This window comes from Mustela nigripes, chromosome 1, assembly GCF_022355385.1.
Source record: "Mustela nigripes isolate SB6536 chromosome 1, MUSNIG.SB6536, whole genome shotgun sequence".
Taxonomy (NCBI): domain Eukaryota; kingdom Metazoa; phylum Chordata; class Mammalia; order Carnivora; family Mustelidae; genus Mustela; species Mustela nigripes.
The window spans coordinates 78,147,167-78,171,033 of NC_081557.1; the positions used below are offsets into that span (position 1 = coordinate 78,147,167).

The following is a 23,867-nucleotide window of genomic DNA, read 5'->3' on the forward strand; positions in this document are numbered from 1 at the left end:
CCTTAATATCTGCACTCTGTTCTCACCCCAGAACCTCTCAGAGGGGCTGTCACTGTGCGCAGCTCATGGAAAAGGCAGCAGAGCTTCCCCACTGTGAAGGGGCCGCCTGGCAGGATGATGAGGTGCTTGGTGGCTCCTGCTTAGATATTAGCCCACTGAAGCCTGACCTCAGAAAGGTGGCCTCTGGCTCACTGAGCATTGGTCCTTACCCTTCCAAATCAGACTTCCACAGCCGAACTTCTACGATGACTCCTCTTATTGCTAACTTCTCCGAGTTCTTAGACACAAAGGCTGATTTACTCAGACCTTGTTTTCCAAGAGCAGGTTATGGTCTGAAAGAAGCTGGGTCTGTAAAGCTAGAACCAGAAGTGAAGAGCGAGCCTATCAACATTTGGAGTCTAAAATTAGAGACCACACAAATGAAACCAGAATGAAACAATGTGTGCAGGAGGGTTCAACTCAAAAGATGTTGATTGATTTTGTATTTGCCAAGCCCGGAGTTTTATTTTACTTTTTTAAAAAAGATTTACTTATTTAAGAGAGAGCGAGACAGCATTAGAGGAAGGGGAAGAGAGAGAGAGGTTCCCAAGCACTTTACATACTGAGCCTGGAGACCAAGGCAGGGCTTGATCCCATGACCCTGACACCACAACCTGAGCTGAACCTGAGATTTGGTTGTTCAAATGACTGTGCCACCCAGGTGCCCCATAGTCCTGATGTTTCAAATATCATCCACCTCATCCTCTTCCTACTCCTCCCAAAATCCCACCTATGTTGCCCATCATGTGCTTTGTACACAGTGGGCATCTTTTCTTGTTAATCGTATGAAAGTGGGAAAGTCTGGTGAGAAAGCAAAACATGAAAATATCTATTGGCTCCTGACTACAATTTCCCTGAGGTCATTTAACAGGACAGCATTTTCCCCCTGGAGCCAGAATCCTCTAACCAAGAGCCATCAGTAATTGTCCTCTGAAAAGCAGTCAGAGTGATAAAGTAAGTTACGGTTTGCTTTCCAGCATTGTCCTACCTCCTCCCCTTGCTCATGCTGCTTTCCTGACTTACATCTTAGTCCAGCTCTGTCTGCTGAAATCAAACATGTCAGAGCCTGCTTCAGGTGCCATTCATCTGATGACACTACCCTCCCACAACTAAAGATTGCCAGATATTTCCTCTAACTCCCAGTGAGGGGTTCAGACCGCGTGCTTCTGTTCTGTTACTTCTTGCTAGGTTTATAGGTAGGTCTGAGTCCATCTACCTTACCTTTAGCATTGGCCAGTTAGAGGATGGAAAACAAAAACGGGGTTTCTTTAGTGCATTCATTCATTGATTTCTAATATTTGTCAGCCACTCTTTGTGAAGTCCTACCAGGGGTCAGGAATGGCACAAGGTCCCAGGGAAGTCACTGCATGGCACGGATGGATGGTCCTTGCATTCACTGAGCTTCCTTCTAGAGGGAGGTTTGGATGACTAACCCTGCATTTACACTCCATTACAGGGTTCCCAACCTCAGCACTGTTGCTACTTAGGTACAGAAAATTCTCTGCTGTCAGAGACTCTCCTGTTCTTTGTGGGGTCTTTAGTTTTCACCTGACTTCTACTCTCTAGATATCAGTAACACCCCTTTCTTGACCCTCAGTTCACCAACCGAAAGGGTCTCCGGACATTGCAAAATGTTCCCCGTGGTGTAGAGTCACCAACTTCAGCATTACCGCACTACAGGGATAAATGTAATGATAAGTATAGGTTCTATGGGAGCCCAGAGAAGGGACATCCAAGACTTTAAGGGTCAAACAGTCAAGGCCCCAGGAGGAAACTGATGACACACTGAATTGTAAAGAATTATAGGGAGATTTAATAAGAGAATTATTTACAAGGTATAGAAAGGGCATATAAAGTGCACCCATACCCAAAGCTTGTAACACAGGATTGTTCTTGTGCCAGGCCATAGGGGAAGCTGGGCAATTCCTGGATTAAAGTGGGGAGTTATGTGGAGAGGGCTGCCTAGAGAGAAGCCATGATCTTCGATGAAGTGACTCTGTTGTGGGAGATGACCATCCTGGAAAATTCACATTTGAGCTCACTTTCCTTCTTCGAATCACCTGTTGGGTTTCTTAGTGGTCACCCCAACCAGAAACCAAAAGCAAAGGAACCAGTTGGTGTAGCCCATATAAATCAGGCACTCCGAGAAGAAAGCAGGGCAGAGAAGGCTGACAAGTGTTTCTAGAAGGTTGAAAAGGAAATACTTAGTGCAGCAGGCATCTTTGAAAGAGTCAAATCTAAGTTGAGACCCAAGGATAAGTCAGTTACTGGGGGGAAATGTAAGGAGAATAGCACGTGTGATTTCTCTTCCACAAAAGTCAGTTATAAGAATCATTGGTACATTTATAGTTAATCTCCTGAGCCCCTGATGGGGCCTAAGTGATGTTTGGGGGAGACTGTCTTTCCTCCCTCGATTATCCAGAATGCTGAGGAAACAATGTCTAGTTTTCAGTCCTCAGTGGTGGGAGTTCCTCAGGGACAATTCATTCCTTGAATAAAGGAAGAAGGGAGAGAGGGAGGGAGACAAAGAGCTAGGACAAGGAGACTTCTGCTTCTGGACCCATCATCTGCGTGGGGAACGAACAGGTGATTTGCTCTGGTGGAGACACCTCTGCAAACCTTACCACCTGGCTAGCCATCCCCTCCCCCCAAGCCGGCTGGCCTATCCCACATTCCTGAGCCAGGACTTTTTGTTTTCCTGTTTATTTAAAACAAAATCCTGGATGGTAATCATCTTCTGGGTGCCTAGCAACTGCTTTAGACCCTGTGACACAAAAGTCATTAACAATCCTGACGTCAGAAGCTTGGAATGGAGAACTCACAAAGCCTTGTACCTTTTGGGGATGGGGAAGAGAGAACCCTTTTCATCTTTTTCTAGGCTTCGACAACTCGGAGAATAAAACACACATGAGTTTCTCAGCAGACCAGCCTGCCATGCTACAAAGTGGGGGATTGAACTCCCAGTTTGGAGGCTTGGGGGAATTAGAGATTATTCATGATGGTTAGAAATCCAGTGAGGCCAGAGTTTTAAAAAGTGGTGAGATAGAGGAAGATAAAAAACAGAGGACCAGAGAACCTAGTAAGCCACTAGAGTGATAGAACTTATTACTGAGACTCATATTATAAGCCCAGTATATTAAAAGAAGTACACAGGAAAGTCTTTTGTATGTGCTTTTTCGTCCTCCACAAAGGTGCATGAACTTCTAATGAGACAGGCAGTTTATACCTTGCACCAGTACTGAAGCACCCAGATATTTGCGATATTGGTGGGGAGTCAGCAGTCAGCCTTGCAACCCAAACCCAGAGCTTCCTTGTGGTCAGGCCCCATGCATACTGTAGTCCTTACAGCTCTCCTGCACGAGAACTAAGCAGCCAATAATTTGTGCATGACTTACTTATTTTTACCTGCTCATGTGTTGACTCTCTGGAATGAAAACACAGGAGCCAAGTGTTTTCTTTAACACAGCAGGATCACTGGCTATATCTGGGGGCTGTCTGCGGGTCTCCTTCTCAAGTGCTCTGTGCCTCCATCTCAGGAATTAACCTGGCTGCTTCCTCCTGTCTTCTCTGTATCCTGCTTCCCCACCATCTCATCGGTGCCCTTGCTAATTCGCCAAAGTTAATACCTGATTAATAACTCCTATGATAGAAGAGTTCCTGGATGAGCTGTAGCCCCCATTTACAATCTGCTGGTGATTGAAAAATTATGTTCAGTTCAGTAATAATTGATGGAAATGGTCTCTTCTTTTCTGCAGTTGATTGACTTTGTAATTGTGATTTAATAATGTAAATACCACTTGTTTTCTTCTCAAGATGAATTGCCTTCTGATTTGCCAGGCTCAAGGCTCATTGGGCTTTCTTATATCTTTGTCTCTTCTCCTGAGATTATAGGTGAGATTTATTCATTATTTTGCTCCGTTTTTCTTTACATACACTCACACACACACACACATGCACATTTTGAATCAAGAGTTGGAAGGAGGACTTTTTTTCAACCAGCTATTGATGATCAAATGTTAGACCTAAAGCTTTTAGAAATAATTTAGAAGCAGGAGGCCTGGGTGGGTAAGTAAGTGACAGACTCAAATGTGCACAGATAACTAGAGATTGCTCATGAACTAGAATAGTGCTATTTCCTAAATGATGAGGAAAGCTCAAAATTAATGGATGTGATTTTGTGATTTATAATAGAAATACATATCTGGTCTTTGTCCAGTTCCTGACACAGAGTTTCGAAAACCCTTGGAGCTTCCTGTGATGACAAGAAATGTACATTCTGTTATGTTAATGATGAAACTTTTGGAAAGCACCTAAGGATGGAGGTTGGTTGCCAGGGCAGCCAATCATGTGATTAGAAGGTTGGAATGTCTCCCCTCCCCCCCCACCACCTCAGGAAAGGGACAGGGACTGGAGATTAAGTTCAATCGCCAATGGCCAGCAATTTGCTCATTCATGTAATCAAGCCTCTAGAAAACCCAAAAGGGCAGAGTTCAGAGAGCTTCTGGGTCAGTGAACACCCAGAATCAGGGAGAAGGGAGAGCTCACTCCAAGGGCATGGATCTTGTGCCCCTTTCCCCATTCCCTACCCTATGCATCTCTTCCATCTGGTTATTTGTGAGTTATATCCTTTTATAATAAACCAATCATCTAGTAAGTAAAATATCTCTCCGAGTTTTGTGAGCCACTCTAGCAGATCAGTCAAACCCAAGCAGGGGTCACAGAAACCTCCGATCAACAGCCAGTGTGTCAGAAGCACAAAGGGCAACCTGGATTTGCAGTTGGCATCTGAAGTGGGGGATCAGGGCCATCTTGTGGGACTGAGCTCTTCCCTGGTGGGATCTGATGTTACCTACAGGTAGATAGTGTCAGAAATGAAGGACACCCAGCTGGTGTTAATTGCTCAGTGTGGGGGATGAAACCCACACATCAGAATCAGTGTCAGAATGGCAACGGCTCTGTATTTTACTTTCTTTATTGAATGTTTCTCTACTGTTACGCATACATACCATACGTGTATCTGTGCATTCATATGTGAATCATATGCAGCAGTGAATAAATACCACAGTGTTACTTACATTAATTTCATGACTTAGCATCAGGGTACAATGTTCTATAATTGAAAAACAAAACAAAACAAAACCCTCTGGAGATGCATGTAAGTGGAACAAGTTCAGGGTTGGTCTGAAGGTGTCTGACACTGTGCATCCGGACTTGGTCCCTTCAAAAGCTCCTAGAAATCCACAGCTACTAGGCTCCAGGCACCAGCCCCTTCTAAAGTCCCCATTTTTGTCCAGGATCCTTCAATCCAAGCCGGTCTTGTTGGAACTTAGTTGCCCTTACAATCCTCCTTGCTTTTCTCCTCCAGACTGACATTGTCTGCCAAGAAGGCAGAGGCTCCATGCTTCCTCAAGTCACAAAAACAAAAGGGACAAACTCATCTGAGCCAATGGGAAAAAAACCCAGGAATTTTCAGCAGCTTTCTCCCTTTCCGGGTCAGATGTGTTAATTTTGACAGAGGCCTGCCGGGGCGTATAGGACCACTAAGCATAAGGAAACCCAGCAAAGGCAGGGAGGAAGAGGGACACAGCAGAGATCTAGCAAGGGGATTTCAGAGCCCGACAAGCCTCAAGCTTTCACATCTTTTGCAATGTGCTTAGCTGTGGCATATTCCAGAACCAGAGCCAGCCTCAGGTTTCAAGGGTAGAAACAGGATTCACACATCTAAACTTCCCTACCCAGGGACACTGGGCCTTGATCAAATGCTGGTTGCTGTCCAGAGACTCATGATAAGATCGCAGCATCCCTATGTACTGTGCTAGAAGGACTGGCATGAATTAAGTGGAGAGAAGAGCAGTGGTTAAGGAGCTAAGAAACAAAGTGGCTCAGTGCCCTCATTTTGCAGGTAAGGAAACCGAGGCTGCATGAAGTAAAGTGGATTGTCCAGAATTCTTGGGGAATTGGTGGCAGAGTAAAGACTCCTAGGTGTCCATTAGGCCATTAGGTCCATGAGGGTTCTCCAGAGAAGCAGAACCAAGAGGATATAGTGAGAGACAGATAAGACAAGATTCATTATAAGAATCGGTTTGAGTGGTTGTGGAGGCGGGAATCCCCCTGATCTGCCGTCTTCAAGCTGCACAATCAGGAAAGCTGGTGGCATAATTCAGTCAGAGTCTCAAGGTCCTACAACCAGGTGAGCAGATGGGGTAACTCCCAGCCTTGAGGCCAAGGGCTTTATAAATGGAGAAGGTGGGGAGGCCTATTGGTATAAGGACCAGGAGAACCTGGTGATATGGTGTCCAAGAGCAGGAAAAGACAGACATCCTAGCTCAAGAAAAGCAGAGAGAATTTACCCTTCCTCCATCTTTTTGTTCCCTTCAGGTCCTCAGTGGACTGAATAATGCCTACCCACAATCGTGTGCACAATCTGTTCTACTCAGTCTACCGAAGCAAATGCTCATCTCTCCTAGAGACACTTCACAGACACACCTCAGCATCGTATTTACCAGCTACCTGGGCATCCATTTGCTCAGTCAAGTTGACACATAACACTAACTGTCACAGGGCCTCTCAGATTTTGTTGGTTCTGTTCTGGCATAGCCATAGGTAATTTCTGATAGTGGGGGTGTGGGAGAGATTTGGGCTGTGGTTCTGAGTGTTGAGCCTTTATTACTGCCAAGGTCCCCTTTCCTTTGTCTTTCAGTGTCTGTCTGCTGGTTGGGAAGGATTAGTGAGGTGAGCCACATAACTAAGAAGGGATATTTTTAGCAAAGGCAGGGGAGGACAGGAAGCAGAAAGAAGCATCATTTTCGTGCATTTGGAGTGTACCCTGAGACCCATGAAGATGGGTCTCAAATCAGATAAGTGGATGATTAGTGATACCTATAAGACATTACTCCAACCTACCTGAGACGAGGGAAACAAGAACAGCTACTTGTCAAAATCTGCATGAATAGGATTCTTAGAAGGGAACGGAAAGAATTAATTTCCCCCATTAATACAAGACATTACCCTCAGACACACACAGTCCTTCATAATTGTCAAAACCTCTTTCCTCTCCGTCACCGAGCAGCGACAGCACAATGACAGATGAGAGCCACCTTGAAATTGCTGTGGTGTCTTTATTCTTGTGCCTGCATTGTCAAGACCCCAAAAAAAGGTAGGGTGGCCTAGGTCAATTCTGCAGTGTGCAGGCTTGACTGCAGGAAACCTTTTATGTTTCCATATAGGTCAGTGACCCTGAGCTTCTGGGTAGGAACTCTGCCCATCAGCATCACAGTTGTCATATTTCCAGAACATAAGGAATTAGGTAGGATTCCTGGTCATGGACTGTATTGCTAAGTTACAAAAGACTAGAAATGACTTTATAAATCATCCAGTACATGTTTTTATTTAATAGGAAAAGAAATAACGAAGACTTGGGGTGTTAAAAACATTTACGCAAAGTCATATAGCATATTAGCGGCAAACCTAGGATTAGATCCAGGTCTTCTGGTCTCCAGTTCAGTACTTTTTCTCCAATTACTCCTGCTCTTGGCAGAGTTATAAAGACCATAGGTATTGTGACTTCTATGGGGATGAGGCTAAGAAAGGAGTCTAGGAAGATAGTTGTCTTTCATGAGAGATCAGCTTAATAAGTGTGCAAGTTGGATGATAAGAAGCAGGCAGACTTGCCCAGAATAGCACAAGGTGCAGATACAGAGGGCCCTTCACTGGAAAGTTTCCAAAGGGACCCAACATCACATCAAGGGCTCTTGGCCCCAAGGGCAGAGACATTGTCCCATTGAGTGCACAGCTCCTAATTCTTCCTTTCAATGGCTGCTATAGCTGAGTGCGTGAGCCTAGTTATCTCCCTGTGATGCTTCAGAGCTCAGGCCCTCCAGCTCCATGAAGTGTGCAGAATGTCTCAGTTGCAGCCTGCATGCCAAGTATGCTGCTTGGCTTAGTGGGTATTTTGCCTGGAAGCAAATACAAGGATTTTAAAAATATTAATGAACGTTGATAATTAGCACCATTGTTATGCGGTTGTGCTATTGGCAGTTCATCTGGGGAGAGGCTAAAATGTAGAGATTAAGAGAAGAGGAAGGGAGAGAGAACACAGGAAAGGTCAGGCTGCATCAAGGATTCATCCGCAGACACAGGGCTGTTCTTCCTCAAAAGAGCATCTCCCCAGTAGCCTGAAGAGGCCCTGCGGCTGATTCTGTGAGTGCTGTGGGCCATCCTAACCGTTTCAGAAGGCCAGATCTGGTCTTGTATCTGAACTGCCAGGACTTTGAGCCAGCATCTGTTGAACTCCAGCTGGTTTCATCCTGCAGGCTGCAGTGCTCATGCCCTCACTCTAGTTGGACCTATGTTCCAAGCAGCTGCTCTAGCCTGTAACCCCACAGAAAAGTAGTTAGCTCATGATTCTTAAGCTCTGAGGAAGAGAGCACACAGTCATTCTGGACCCTCATCCAGCAGAGTTCTACATCTGAAAATCCACAATCTCCTTGGGGACCAGACCACTGTCTCTCATTGAATTTAAAAGTGTGAGTATTGGAAAAGACCCATAGGCTTATAAGGTACAAGCAGCAGCCTGGGCAGATCCTGATGGCCAGCGTTTCCATAAGCTGGAAGTACAGTGGCCACAGAGATTGTCATCCAGAGAAACACACTGTTGAGAGTGGAAGTGACCATTAATTAATGAGTGTTGGAAAATAGGTGTCCACTGAGAGTGTACTGGATGGACTTAATAGTAGGTCACCCTACTTGAAAAATAACACAGGCTTTCTTAGTGTTGCTGTAGAAGACATTAATCCCTAGGGAAGACAAGCTAGGGAAGGAAACCTAGGGAAGGAAACCTAGGGAAGGAAAGTTTTAATTCCTCCCAAAGCACATAAGGGGTACAGCCTTTGGTCTGATGTTGCTCTGTTATTAGAAATAATTTGAAGAATTGGGACACCACTTGGTCCCCAACAGATTCTGACAAAAAGACTTGCTGTGAGCTCAAGAAGCCAAGTTTTCAAGCCCCCTCTGGTGTTGGATACTTAATGACCATGTAGTGGCATGGGACATGTCTGTGCCTCCACAATATTATTTTCTTTGAGAAACGGCATAGGTAACTGGTCATTTCTGCTTAGGCTAATGCAAGCAAGGTCAAATCAAACTTTCTTAAGACATATACAAGAAATACATGCACGGAGGAAGTAGTATCTCATTCAGTGGCTTAATTTCGTTTTTTAAAAAGTGTCGATTATTTTTTAAAACAGTATTTTATTTCAACTAAAGTACAGAATTCCTTCACTTTTTAGTTGTTTTGTTATGAAATAACCTTGTTGGCTCAGAGTGCAAATAGTTGTAGTGAAGGAAAAAAAATAGTTGTAATAAAGAAAAATTTTCCAAATATCCTTAACATTTCATCAATAACTCAGCTATTCTGTTCTCCAAATGGATTTAAGTTTCTGCCTCCAGCCATTTGTCTGTCTATATGAGAAATTCTGGTTTTCTGAATTCTGTGCCCTCAAGCTCTCTCTCTCTCTCTCTCTGTGTGTGTGTGTGTGTGTGTGTGTGTGTGTGTGTGTGTTCATCTCTGCTCTTCTTTATCCAGCATGCACTTGGAACTCCTACTGAAAGGGAATGTGCCACATGTGTGCCAGTACCCTGGCTCTTTCTGTACCACTCAGGACTACTCCCTCTGAGTCAACAGGGTGATCTAGATTATAAAACTCTCATGTCCTGATTTTTCTTATAGCTAATGAATTCATCTCAGAAAAGAGAACACAAAGACCAAACTAACTACATGTCTTCACTTTGGAAAGACTGACTCTTGTCCTGATTCTCTTCATCTGTGGATCTGGGCATCCCCATCCACTGTGGGTTGATGAAGGCCTGGCTGCCATTACCTTGCAAGGCCCCGCTCTCCCTGAGTCACCTGCTGACATCCCAACTATCTCTCATAAGGGGCAGTGGATTGTCAGCAGAAGGCCTGAGCACACTATGAGATGTGCAGAGCTTTATCGACTGGTAGGTTCTGAATGTCTTCATGTCAGAGGATGCCTGGGAGTCAATAAGTAGAACTAGCTGGCACTTGGCAAGTAAAGGCCATGGGAGTTCTCCATGTATTAACTGGGGGTGTCATTTCTGGTTATACATTTGAGTGCCCTGGACAGTGTTTAGAGGATGGCAGTGATGGGCTAGTTCAATCAGTCTGTAAGCATGGGCTCAAGAGTCTGTTTTTAAAGTGCTCCTTGAATGATATCATGTGTCACCTCAGACAAGATCTCTAGGCCCTCCCTCCTCGACCTCGTTGTACAGAGGCTTCTTAATTTTGCATTCTCCTGACCCCACTTACCAGGAAAACCCCTTCAAATCCCCTGCTTCTGGCTTTCCACCTCCGATAAAGAGAGCCCCTGTACCAGAATTGATCTTTCTGTTTAGTCCCACTGAAGAGTCATTTGAGCCCTTCTCTTATTGTGTCATCCCAGCTGTCCCATCAGAAAATGACAAAGACTTAGGAAATTCACCACTTCCAGGCAATTCCTTTGAGCCCCATTTCCCAGGAGCATTATTAATGTACTCTTTCCCCCACTAGAAGCTCACCTGACTTTCACAGTCACATATTGATCTTGTCATTAGCCAACTTGCTGTCTACCTCAGGGAAGGTAGCCAGCAAGGCAGCCCTGGACAGGAGCAAGCCACCCCTCCCTTGGGCAAGGTCCTGGTGGCCATAGCCTGAGAAAGGTTATCTGAGCCCAAGACAAAGAGTTTTTGTCACCGCCAGCAAGTGAGACATTGAACCAGAGGCTCAGTCTCCAAACCAAAATGACTTTAGCACAATTCAATTGCTTGTATTAATTAAGGGAAAATGAAACAGTAGGTTTATCACACTTTTCATTAACTCCAGCAGCAAAGGGATGTATCTGGGAGTTGGGAGCAAGCAAGGATGGAATGTACTGCTATCCACATGCCCTGGTTTAATTAAAGAGGGGGAGCCCACAATTGCTTTTTCCCAACAGCATTCTAAGGAGAGTCACGGGGTTAGAGAGGATAGAGAGGGTAGAGATGGGCCTGGCAGAGAGAGAGAGAAGATTATGCAGAGAGGGGGAATTTAGAGGGGATTCAGTTTCCAAACCCTTGCCCATCGCACATAGAATGAAGAGATGCTGTATGTTCATCCTACATGAGATAAACACAGGGTTCAAGGAAGTTGAAGCTGTAATCCCTTCTCAGTCTACTTGCAGTTTAGACAATGGGATGGCTACCATATAGGAAGCAAGTGAAAACAGTACAAAACCAAGGTCACATGAGCCATATTGTCCCAAATTCTGAGACTTTATCCTTGTTCCTACTCAAGCATGTTTCTAATGTTTCTGTCCTTCAGGAGAAGGAAGCTCTTGTGTCAGGAGGTTTGTGATTGAGAATGATATCATGAGATCTCTGGGAAGGAGGGAGAAACCCACTCCTTAGCCTATAGGTTTCCAGAAGGCAGCATCTCCTATAATCTCTGGGAGTAATAGTCCCTTCTTCCACCTCAGTTACTCTTTGTCTCCTTCATGGATGGTGAGTAATGTCATTGATAAGGTGATTTGTTAAGCATCCACGGGACCTTGTCATGCCAGAATAAGACCACCTAGAAGTGAGATGGCACTCCTGATTCTCCATCACCTTCCTGATCTACCTCTGCTTGGGTCAAAGTGTTCTCCATAAACTCTGGACTCTCTATTCCAATATAGCCTTTATTCCCAGGTCCAACATTTGTCCTGTAGGTGAATACCCAAGACAAGTACTCCTACTGAGCAAGTCTGGATGTCCTTAGTTCACAGGGAGAAAAGCAAGAACCTGTGTCATCTTTGGATGCCAAGCCCAGATTGTGGGTCAGCCTGATAGCAGTAAAGCTCGTATTTTGATCTGTTTGTAGCTCACTTGATATGATTATGTTCTACTGGCCAGAATCCTCAAGAGAGATGGATGAGTGACAAGCTTTCAGAACACAACCCCTCAAGCACTTCTGACATCTACCTTGCCCTACACATGGCAAGGGCACAGAAGCCACTGGGAGGGGACTACTCCAGACAGTTCCTTTCCTTGGACTTATCTTGCTCCAGACCTCTGGGCAGGATTTCTAGCATATGGTCAATGACAGCCAACTCACACCTTTTTTGAAGAATGGTACTAAGCATTTCTTACAGGGGTAAAATCTCAGTTCCTTGATAGCTTGAATGAATACTTAGTGTTAGTGAATAGGCAAGAAGCTATGGTCCAAGATGGATCAAAAGGGTTAGAAGAGTTCATATGATCATCTGGACAATGGATTCCCAATTTCCAAGTCCAGTGTTATTATGGAACATCTGTAATAACCCCTGTTGCTGAGGAGCAGAGAAATGTCTGTTCTTGCTTTTCTAGAAATCCTTCTGTGTGAGCCACAAGTGCTCATGCGCTTTCCACTCCCAATGGCTTTCTCTTCCTTTCTTTCCCACTGGAGTTCTCTTTCTACTGGCCGTGTCTTCAGAAAACCATTTGCTCTGTGTGGATGAGCCCTTAAATTCTTACCCCTCTTCCCTACTCTCATCCTCCTCATGTTCATTTCCTTCAAGGCACCTGCCCCCAGGCATGTGCCACTGTGAGCTACCTCCTGACAGGCCTCACGGAAAAAGCTGTGACAGGTGCTGACACTTAACCTTCCCTGGATAGAGTGGCAGCTTTCCGTGGCATATGAGGAGGGACAGTGAGGCTGGGACACCCGGAAGGCTACTTTTAATCATTTCAAAGGGAGATGCCAGGCAGGCTCTGCTCTGGCGTCATATGAGGATGACTTTTTTTTGGATGATGCAAATAATCTAACAAAGGAATGGGCCTCCCTCTGAAATCATCCCTGGGGATATTTATGCAGAATAGGTGAAGATATTCCATCAGGGACAATAATCAAAAAAAAAAAAAAAAACAAACATAGAAAACTAAAATCTTTGAGCCCTTTGGTGCTTAGAACTGTAAAATTCTAAGGGCCTGTGTGAGGAAAAAAAAAAAAAAAATCAAGCATAAAAGTGGTGGCTGAGAAGGACAGCATGGGAAGGGGGACAGAAAGAAGAAGAACCAGGTCAGGATGCATCCAGATTTTCGTCCAGTTTTCCTATTTGGTCTCTTCATCCCTGAATGCTTAAGTTGCTTCCAGCTCTAAAAAATCTTTCTAGCCCACCATATTTACTAGAGGGATGTAAAAACAATTAGGAACTGAAAAAATGAGTCTAGGGATAGAAAAATATACACTGCCGAGTTCTAGGCTCACGAGATTGTAGACTACCCAAGGTCAAGGGCCTTGTCTTCTACATTGTCTCCACCCAACACCCAGCATCTAACCCAGAGCTTCTCTCATGGTACATGTGAGTAAAATGACTGCAGGTGATGTCGGGGACAGCAGGTCATACCAGAGGTCCTTTCCTGAAGCAGTTTCTCAGTCTGCTACTTCGTTTCTAAGATGGCAGGCCCTGCTTGTGGCCATGGCTTGCTCTTTACAGTCTGTGGCTGGGTCAGAATCTGCCTCCCCGCAGAAGAAGCCCCCCTGTGCACGCAGAACCATGGGGCTCACTCACGCGTCCTGCATCTGAGGGGTCCTGGCCTAGGGACCTCCTTCATCCCCTGATAAATGGCCCCATTTGTATTCTTGCAGATCTTAATCTCACTGATACAGTGAATTGAACTTACCTTCTCACAAGTACTTGTCTGTGGGAAGAAATAACCCCTTTCTAAAAATATATTTCTGCCAATGATTCAGAATTCACTTTCTTTTGCTTCCAATCACGTTATATGAGGATGTCTGAATGCATAGGGCAGGCTTTGGGTTATTGGCTTATTAAGGGACATCTCACCACAGAGCAAAACTGTGAAGCCGATTTGGGACTCCCATTTTCATACATTTCGTCAGAGAAAATATTGTAGTCTTTTAGCCTGTGTTTTTCCTTTAATCCCTTTTGAATGTGTCTTCAGAGTCTTTCCAGTGACACCCAAGCCATCTTGTTGGCACTCCCCCCCATCTTTCTTTCCTTCCTCGTACCAGTATCCTCTTCTTTCTCCTCCTCCTTCCTCTCCTGTTCTTCCCTCAAGTTTCTTCCTGCCTGTCTTCTTTCCTCTCCCTCCACATCAGCAGTTTTTCTTCCTGGCAAACACAAGAGGATTAAAACGTTTGTTGCCTTCTGCCCCTTTTGCTGTAGGATGGAGTCAGAATTTGACACTGCGACTGGAACAGAAGAGGTCAGGGAAAGCGCTCGACCCTGCAGTTTCTTAGGTCTGTAGGCATTTAGCAACTTCAGTTTGTTTACCTAGTATTCAAAGCAGTAACAAAAATGACATCTCCATCACTTCCAGTGGGCCTAAGATGGGGAGTGGCTTCAATGTCCTCTTCCCATTTCTTAGCAAAGAAAACTGAGAGCATGCACACTTCCTAGTAAGACTGTAAACACTCAGGTATCTTCAGGGGTCCAGATCCTTGACCTCAGTGCACTTGACTGAGTGCTATACTCCGAAGAGGGTATCTCTTGAGATGCAGGCACCACAAGGATCTCAGCGTGAGAGGTGCTCAGTAAGCTTTGATGACCAAGCGGCCACTTCGCAGACCCACATCATTACAAATGGGTGACAAGAGTGAGCTGAGAAGAGCATGTTTTGGTGCCTTGTAGCTTCGCAGCCCAGTGCGTGGGTCCCAGAGCAGCAACATGGAGATCCTTGGATACTGGTTAGAAATGCAGAATCCCAGCCCCACTCTAGACCTACTGAGTCAGAACCTATGTATCTTTTAGATTCCAGAGGGATATATATGCAAATTAAAATCTGGAAAGCATTTACTTTATAGTACAGACTTGACAAAATTCATTTTCTCACTTAATGAGGTAGTATTATTGTAACGATCCCCATTTTACACGAAATCTTCTCTTCCTTCCTCCCTTTTTGCTGTCATATAAGTGTCCCATAAAAACAACATTACAAATAGGAAAAATACATTCCCACTTTCAAGACGGTGGTTGTATCATCCAGTAATTCCTCCATGAAGGACCCAGGATCTGCCCTCCTTCTACCTTAGGGTCCCAGCACACTGGCTTCCATCTTCTTTAAGGTGATCCTGTCCCTTTGCACAAGCCAGCACTTCCAAAGAGAATAGCATCTATAAACCTGCCTTATCAGGATCTTTAAGACGTGTGCCCAGTGTTACTATGTAGCATGGTATGGTTCTATCTTATTCTTTGCACAGAAATGGGCTCAGTGACCCTGCCTGAGGCTCCCGCCAGGCCTGGTGCAGGTGGCTCTTTTGTTTGGTCAGATGCAGTGGGGTTTAATTACTTGTGGCAAATGCACTGTAGCACATTTTGAACAAATCATGGCATCTTAGTAGTAAGGAGGCACCCTTTTGATTCTTCCATACTTGTTCATTGCAGAAAAGGCGAAGTGAATTTGGGAAGTTGTTTTGGTGTGTTTGATTTCATTGCTATATACTTAGATTGGCTAACCAACATCATTTCAACAAGTAAGGCAATTTTTACCCTCATAGACTTCCTGAAATAAGTGATCCCCAAACCTTCTTCAATTATGAGATTCTGTTAAATCTGAGAGAAGTAAAGAAAAAAGAATGAGAAGATGTTTCTACCCCTCTAACAAATCTTGAGGAACTAAGATATGAACTAGCCTGAATGATTAAGTGTCTGCTGTGGTGGCAGGCTTATGACCAGCACCACTGCCTTGAGATCCCAGTGAATAGGGCCCTACCCCAACCCCAGTGGGCGCCATGCTCTAGAGTGTCTTCCTTGACATTTTCTAAGTCCTCCTCTGGTGCCTAGGAGCAGCCAACACCAGCAATATTATTAAGGAGAGACACTCAGATTCTAAACTGGGAGTGTGTGTCCTGTCCTGAGCCCCGTTTCTCCTCTTCAGGGTGCGTTTCCAACTTCTACTCTTGGCCATTCTTTACATGTATTCAACCAGATTCCCTAAGATCCCCAAACTCACACCTGTGGGCTTGTTTGGGGACACAGTCCACAGGTCCAGGTTCTAGGAGGTTGGCAAAGGATTGCTCCTCCTGACAGTGCCAGATTTCTTTCATGTAATTGAATGAGATTGGGCTACCAGGATAGTGCTTATGTTGGATGAATCTGAATGTTTATATAGAGAGGGGCTGTGTGAAAAATATTTTGCCAGGGGACCCACACCTGCTTGGGATGTACTTGGTAACTGATGGCAGAACGTGAGTAGTTAGGACTTGGGGTGGGGAGCTGAAAAGCAAGTGGTCTGAGGAAATGGGCAGGATGGGTGGAAACTCCTAAGAGGTGAAACTTAGAGCAAAGTCGGGATGTTAAAGCACCTGACTCCCTACCCCTTTCCCATCATCCTACACCTCAGTTTCCTGCTGTTCCTCATCCATGGTGGACTTAGACTTAGTTGATGGAACACCCATTGGATAGGAATATGTTTATAGGGGGGGTGTGAGGGAAGTTATAATGTGTTTTTATCCTCCTGAAAACTATTTTTACTCGAATGCCTGGAATACAAAAAAGAATCAGGCAGCAGGCCTACAAGAAATCCAAATGGCTCTACTTCATCCCTGGCCTTTGTGTTGGCTGGGTTTTCACAGGAGTCTGGTGCTTTGACAAAAGGGAAAACATCTGGGGTTCAAGACAGACGGTCTGTTCTCTTTGCACTGAACCACAGGGAGAGTGGTAAGGGATAAGACAGAGGAGCCAGACTGTTGTAAGACACATCATGAGGGTTGTAAACAACACATATTTTGCAACCCTACAATATTTTGATCATGAATTCCAAGCTTCACAGGTGCCTAGGAATAAAACCTCCAGAATGTCTCTCAAAGTTGGGTATTAAATCCACAAGGCTGTTCTGGTGACCACAGGTCCATCATATGGGGCTATGATGTTTATCTTATGTTGTCTATCATTTATTGAGCGCCTAATGCAGAGCAGTTACAAAATGCTTCCATATTCATTTTTTCTCCAGTTCATCTTGTTCATCTTCTCTAGGACAGTTTGAAACCGAATCAACTGCTTTGCATCTATCTGTATTAAACTATTAAATGGTTACTTATTTGTTCTACCAGTAGTTAGTTGTTTGTGTTCTGTATCCAAAGGAATTTTTTTTTTTTGAGACAGTGAGGTGGGGGGCAGAGGGAGAGGGAGAGAGAATTTCAAGCAGACCCCACGCTCAGCATGGAGTCCAACTAGGGGCTCAATCTCATGACCCTGAGATCATGACCTGAGCCAAGATCAAGAGCCAGATTTTTTAATGGACTGAGCCACCCAGGTGTCCCATGAAGGGATTTCTACATAATGAAAAATTAAGATGCTCATGCTAACATACTCTTAAGTTACTCCCACATTTTTTATTGTATTATTGATCATGACAATTCTCTTTAAAACAATGAAGTTTAGTAATGTGCTAGGTACTCCATGTCTTCTAGTAGTTAATCCTCATCATAGTCATATCAGAAAAATAATGAAAATCTGTTCTTTTCAAATGATCTGAAAAGTTAAAGTGAGTTAGACAAAAACACAGTGACCCAAGACTCAAGCAAAGAATTTCTTTCCCCAAATGCTATACTATTTGGTCAACATGGTACCTTATAATCTTTGACTCAATGTTCAAACCTCATTTTTACAGCTTTTGGTCTTCTTTCCTGTACATGCTTATGATGTGACTATAGTTCTGTCCCTGGTTTCACAGCTTCTTGATTATTTCTTTCTCTTTCTTTCTTTCTTTCTTTCTTTCTTTCTTCCAGAAGGCCAGGGCTTTGTGAGTGAGGATGAATACCTGGAAATCTCTGACATCAAACGTGACCAGTCTGGGGAGTATGAATGCAGTGCCCTGAATGATGTCGCCGCACCTGATGTGCGGAAAGTAAAAATCACTGTAAACTGTGAGTTGACCCATCGTCAGGAAGTTTCAGGGGGAAAGAGAATATAGGGACGGAGGGAGCGAGCTGTTCATAGCAACGTCATTTTCTGATCATCCCAAATTGTTTCCAACAGGAAAATATTGTCTCAGATTGCTTTGCACCAGGACTGTCCCCAATGCCATTTTGCCCCTGCAGTTTACCTGTACCTATCAGAGCTTTTAGCTAATGGGGAGAATTGCTAACTTTGAATTGGTTTCAAGGCTTAAGAAGATGCTGGTATAAATGCAATAACCTTGAGCAGGAAACTCTTTTCCTGAAATAAATGGTTATTTAACTAGGAAGGTGGGGTGGCACAAGAAATCCATTTGCACAGCAGGTGACTAAATGTGCCTTTCATCTGTTTCATGAAATCCCTCTGCATTTTCCTCCCACAGACCCTCCCTATATCTCAAAAGCCAAGAACACTGGTGTGTCCGTTGGTCAGAAAGGTATCTTGAGCTGTGAAGCCTCTGCAGTGCCTATGGCTGAATTCCAGTGGTTCAAGGAAGACACCAGGTACCTTGAAAACAGAAATCAGGCATATCTGAAGCAGAGCTGATGGATCATTCTCCTCTTGGGAAGAGAATGATAAAGTAAAGGGGAAAGATGGCAAAACCAAAATGTATTAGTCCCCTTTATAATAGAGTCCCCTTCTAGAGCCAGAAACAAACAAACACAAAAATCAAGGAAGCTGGCCACTGGGAAAATGAACTGACCTCATTTCAGAATCTGATATTAGTTGTAGACATGGCAGCCCTTAGTGACTAGAATCCAGTGAATCTCACCTTTGGAACATGAGGATCCTTTCATTTTTCCTCCTGTGGAGGCTGTGGTACTCATGTTTTGGGTCAGAGGGACTGGTTCAGATTGCGAAAAGGTGTCTGTGGGCAGAGGTTCCTGATAGAATTAATCTCTGGTATGTTTCAGTTCCCCCCAGTATCTCTGTCTGCTATTTCATTCTATTTGTAGAACCGGACCAGAAATACCTTCTCTTATTGCAGGCTACCCACCGGCCTGGGCAGCGTGAGGATTGAGAACAAAGGCCGCATATCCACTCTGACTTTCTTCAATGTTTCAGAAAAGGATTACGGGAACTATACTTGTGTGGCCACAAACAAGCTTGGGAACACCAACGCTAGCATCACACTGTATGGTGAGTGCAGGAAGCCTGGGTGCAGTGGGCTCAGCTATAAGGGAGAGCTGTGGGACTATAGAGGGAGGAAGGCTTGATCTGCTTGGCCTGTGTCCATCCATACTGCTCAATCCACCATCCTTAGAGATGAAGTAATTCTCCCTGTCATTCTCTTAAGCATGTGATATAGTGATGTTTGCAAGGTAATTGATATCTCCTGGTCCATTGAAAGAGAAGGTTTGCACCTTACAAAAGGAGTAAACCCAATTCTGAACTGAGTTGAATAGTGGTTGCCATAAAGAACATAGCACCATGGAACAGTTCCAAATGTAGTACCAACATTCTGAGGGGTTAGAAAAAATAAAATAAAATAAAATAAGATGCCTTCTATAGGAAGAGTCTATAATTCCGGGGGTTATGTTTATAGATTTGAACCAAGTCAACTGCTGCCATCATGATTCTCATGTTGATTGCCATGTCATATTCTCATTCATTGGAGTGGATAGAGCAGTAGTCTGTGTCCTCATCAAGACAACTGTTCTGTCCACAGCTGGAGAATCAAACCCTTCTCTGAAGGTCTTTTCCTCCTGTATGGATGGAGAGGTCTCCATAGCCCTGACTGGCTCCCTTGGAAGCCCTTCTCTTTCCCTCACTCAGCCTTCCCACATTGATGTGTCCATCTCCTTGTACCACATTTCACATCATGGGCCAGAGTCAGCTTGTTGTGATATTTCGTGTGTGTATCTATTTGTTTATTTGCTGAAATTTGGTTAGTGGTGAGTGGGATGGAAAGGTGTTCCTTTTCCTATGTGTATTTCAGACCCTGAACGAGCTTTCAGCATTGACATTAACTAAAATTTGTCCACCAACCATCTGAAATGTGTGATCTATGTCTTTTGTTTTCTCTCTGCATTGTGTGTGCATTGTGCTGTGTGTGTCTTAGAAATAAGCCCCTCATCAGCAGTGGCAGGTGGGTACAGCATGTTCCTTCCTTCCTCTGCCTGCCTGAATGCCTATGCTTTTGAATTAAAACCTACTTCAAAGATAGGCTTGCCTGCTCCTCCTCCTTGACTTATGTATTCTTAGTAGACAGACTTCGGTGGGTTTGGTTTGCATAGTTTAGGTAACAAGCATGTAGAATATGATGGCTTTCACGTACACACATCATTATATATTTTGGGGGAAAGGATTTGCCCCCAAAGCAATACACTTGGACTTGGTGACCTCTCAAATAGATGAGTATCTGCTGTTTCTGCACGCAACAGCACCAAAAGGAACCCAGCCCAGAGATGAAATGGATTATCAAATGATTGTCTCTATGGGGAAGTCACCTTAGTGCGAATGTCTTATTCTTTTAGCTCAAGGCAAAAAAGAGATAATGACTTAATTCTATAAACTTCATTTTAAAATAGAAGTACTTGGGAGTCATTATTCATAATAACAGTAATAATATCTACCATTTACCAAATATTTACTGGATTCAAGGCATTTTGTTAGTACTGTACATAGCTAATTATTAACTCTATTTTAAAGATGAGTAAAAGGAGGACCAGTAAGGTTAAGTAACACTGAAGTACACATACCAATGGGTAGGTGCTGGACTGGGCTCTCATCAGATCATGGATAACGAGAGTGATGGGCATGTGTGCACACTCACACAGTCATGCATGTTAGATGAAGCAGCGGCAGGTGCCTCACTGCACTTCCACACACAGCTGTCTCACAGCCCTACATCCCTATGCTTGATCTCAGTTACATACAAAGTGGTAACATCTGAATTTTCCAGACCCTGCATCAGCTCTGTAACTGTTAGTTTTCTTAGCTCTGGATCTAGGAGGATCATGGGCCACTTGCACTGCCCACACCTTGAGCTCTTTGACTGTCATCTCTTGGTTTTTGATAAAACTGAGGGGATAAGGTGGGATGGGTGTGGTGCTCTGACCCTTACCCTGCCATTCCCCACTCAGTGGGGTCACAAGGGTACTGAATATGGCCAAGAAAGGGAACCTAGGACTGAAACCAGATAATCTAGTTTCTTGTGCCTCCCTACCACTAAAGAAAGAGGCATGCCACAGCATTTTTGACAGCAAATGTGTACTAAGACTGGACTAGCCTAGCCTTATAGGGCTGACCTAACAAGGTATCATTGACTGGATGGCTTCAACAATGGAAATGCTTTTCCTCAGAATTCTGGAGGCCAGGAGTCCAGCATCAAGCCACGAAGAGCTGCCATCTGTTTTTGATGAGGGCTCTCTTCCTGGCTTGTAGATGACCACTTTGAGCTCACATGGCATTTTTTCTAAGTAGGTGTGGAATGTGGAGAGACACAGATAGCAATGGCAGAGGCAGGAGGAGAAAAACAGGGCTCTCTGGCATGGCTTCTTATTGTGACCCCAATACTGTGGAATCAGGGCCCTCCCGTTATAACGTCATGTAATCTTAATTACTTCCTTCTAGGCTCCATCTCCAAATACACATTGGGTATTAGGTCTTCAACACATGAATACAGGGAGATAAAATCTGGTCCACAGGAAAGACACAGCTTCCTATCCCAATCCAGCCAGTCACACGTCAGCCATCTCATCTTGCTGAGCCTTACTTTCCTCCTGTGTGCTACTGGGATATCAATACCTTCTTTAAAAGCCTGGTGAGAGGATTGGGTAGGTTTTACAGAGAGAGAGAGAGAGCCCCACAGGTGCTATGTTTAGATGCCTGACTTCGACAATATGCCAAATCTACAGGCCTCAGTTTACCCAGTTAAAATGTGGATGATGTTTCCTGGCCTATTGCCTGTCATCAGGAATGGTCCATAGGACAGTGTTTACCGCAGAGGTGTGACACACTGAAACTTGTGTAAATGCAAGGTATTGCAGTCACTTCTGCCAATACCTGGGGACACAGCCCTCTTGTTGCTGCTTTCCCTGGTACGGCTGCCAAGACTGTTGCTCAACTGAACTGTGCGTTCCTTTCTTCCAGGGTCTCTTGTGCCCTTTACTACAGCATCTCCAATCCCTGTAATCCACCCAGCCTGCTCTACCTGGTTAGTAACCACTCCCCTCCCAGGCTCCCTTCCTGAGGGAAGCCTTCCCAGACCTCTCTGAGAAAGCCAGTCCTCCACTGCAGTCTCCCACATACTACTTTGGAAGGCCACTCTCACCAAGGTGTACTTGCTAGCATTTATTCAGCAAGTGCATGCTAGGGCTTGCCACAAGTAGTGCACTGTTCTCAGTAAAGAGGACACAGGCGTGCATAGCAGCTACAGTCCTTGTCCCTATAACCTCCCCCTGCTACTTGCAATTTTACTTCCATTTCATTTATTTAGTTTGTTTGATTAAAGTCTTCCCTCCCCTTCAGCCTGTATGCTCCATAAACAAAGGGACCATGTCTGGTTTGATCCTTAGAACCTAGGACAGAGTTTCATACGTGGGTCAGAAAAATCTTGCTGAATGAGTGAACAGGTATAGAGAGATGGGAAAGGTGTGTTGGTGATGTCAGCCGCAGGAATTCAGCTGTCAGGGATGAAATATGGCAGCATGGAGTAGGGTCTATAAACTCAGAGCTTCTTTGAAGCCAGACTGTGCTGCTCACTGGTTGAATGGCTCTGGGAAAGTCAATCTCAACTTGCCTTTTTCTTTCTTTCTTTCTTTTTTTTTCCTTCCCATCAGTGCAGGCATTTTAGAAAAGATGTCCTGTAATTGTCTGACGCTAAGCCTGAGTAGAAATAGCTTAACCCAAGACCAGAGTGACATTGTCCAGTTGACCACCCCCTTCTGCTGGCTATGAGTGTTCCTTCTAATCCTCAGTATTCCTGTAATTTCGGTTAACTAGTGTTACCAACCACTTACTATGTGCAGAGGCACTGCACTAAGTGTTCCACATGTTTTGTCTCATTTAATGACTGTAGGAAGCAAGTACTATATTTATCCCAATTTTACAGAGGATGAAATTGAGACATTAGGCAGGTTACTCAACTCAGTAGCATACAAATGCTTGAGCTGAGATTTAAACCTATGTATGCTGGTTCCAGTGTCTGAGCTCTGTTTCCTACTTCAGTCCAACTTATCATACTTGGCAGCCCATCATGGACGTTGGTGGACAGCCTACAGGTGGAAATCCATTTTGACAATTAGCCTGCTTGGACCCATTTCCCACACCAACATCTCCCCTGTTCCATCTGAATCTGAACACGTTCGGTAGAAAACACAAGGAGCTTTCTATATTTATCTATCTATATCTGTATTTTTCTATATCTATCTATCTATCTATCTATCTATCTATTTGAATTAGTGTTTTCATTTTTGTTGGGTAAATACTCAGTAGTGGAATTAATGGATCATATGGTAATTCTATTTTTAATTTTTTGAGGAACCTCCATACTGTTTTCCACAGTGGCTATTCCAATTTGCATTTCCACCAACAGTTCATGAGGGTGCTTTAACATAGTTTAAAAAGGAAAAAATAAATCTGAACCCATTCTTTTAAAGGATGATTTTTACATTTACAACCCATAAATTCATACTTCCTGAATACACACCACCCCCATGCCCCACATTCCCAGGCATACGTTGGTGTTTGCTCTCAAAGACTGTACACGATTGTTTTTGGAGACCTTTTTGACTCAGCACTGTGACCCCATCACAACACATACTCATAATAGGAGTCTCACACAAACACATCTTTATCTATTTCCTACCTGCATGCAAAGAACAAGGGGAAGTGGGATGAAAGCAGTTTCAAAAGAACACATAAGACAAAACCAGTGAGACAGTGGGCTGGTGAGCGGGTTGAAGCAGGAAG

General features: G+C 44.2%; 1 protein-coding gene across 1 annotated transcript in view; it reads left to right on the plus strand.

Annotated features, from left to right (window-relative positions):
- The window catches only part of OPCML (opioid binding protein/cell adhesion molecule like), a 517,997-nt gene that overhangs the window by 482,121 nt on the left and 12,009 nt on the right, over positions 1–23,867 (plus strand). Inside the window, exons 4-6 of the mRNA XM_059391926.1 lie at positions 17,783–17,920; positions 18,334–18,454; positions 18,940–19,091. Of these exons, the coding sequence (XP_059247909.1) occupies positions 17,783–17,920; positions 18,334–18,454; positions 18,940–19,091 (411 nt within the window). The remainder of the gene's footprint in view (positions 1–17,782; positions 17,921–18,333; positions 18,455–18,939; positions 19,092–23,867) is intronic.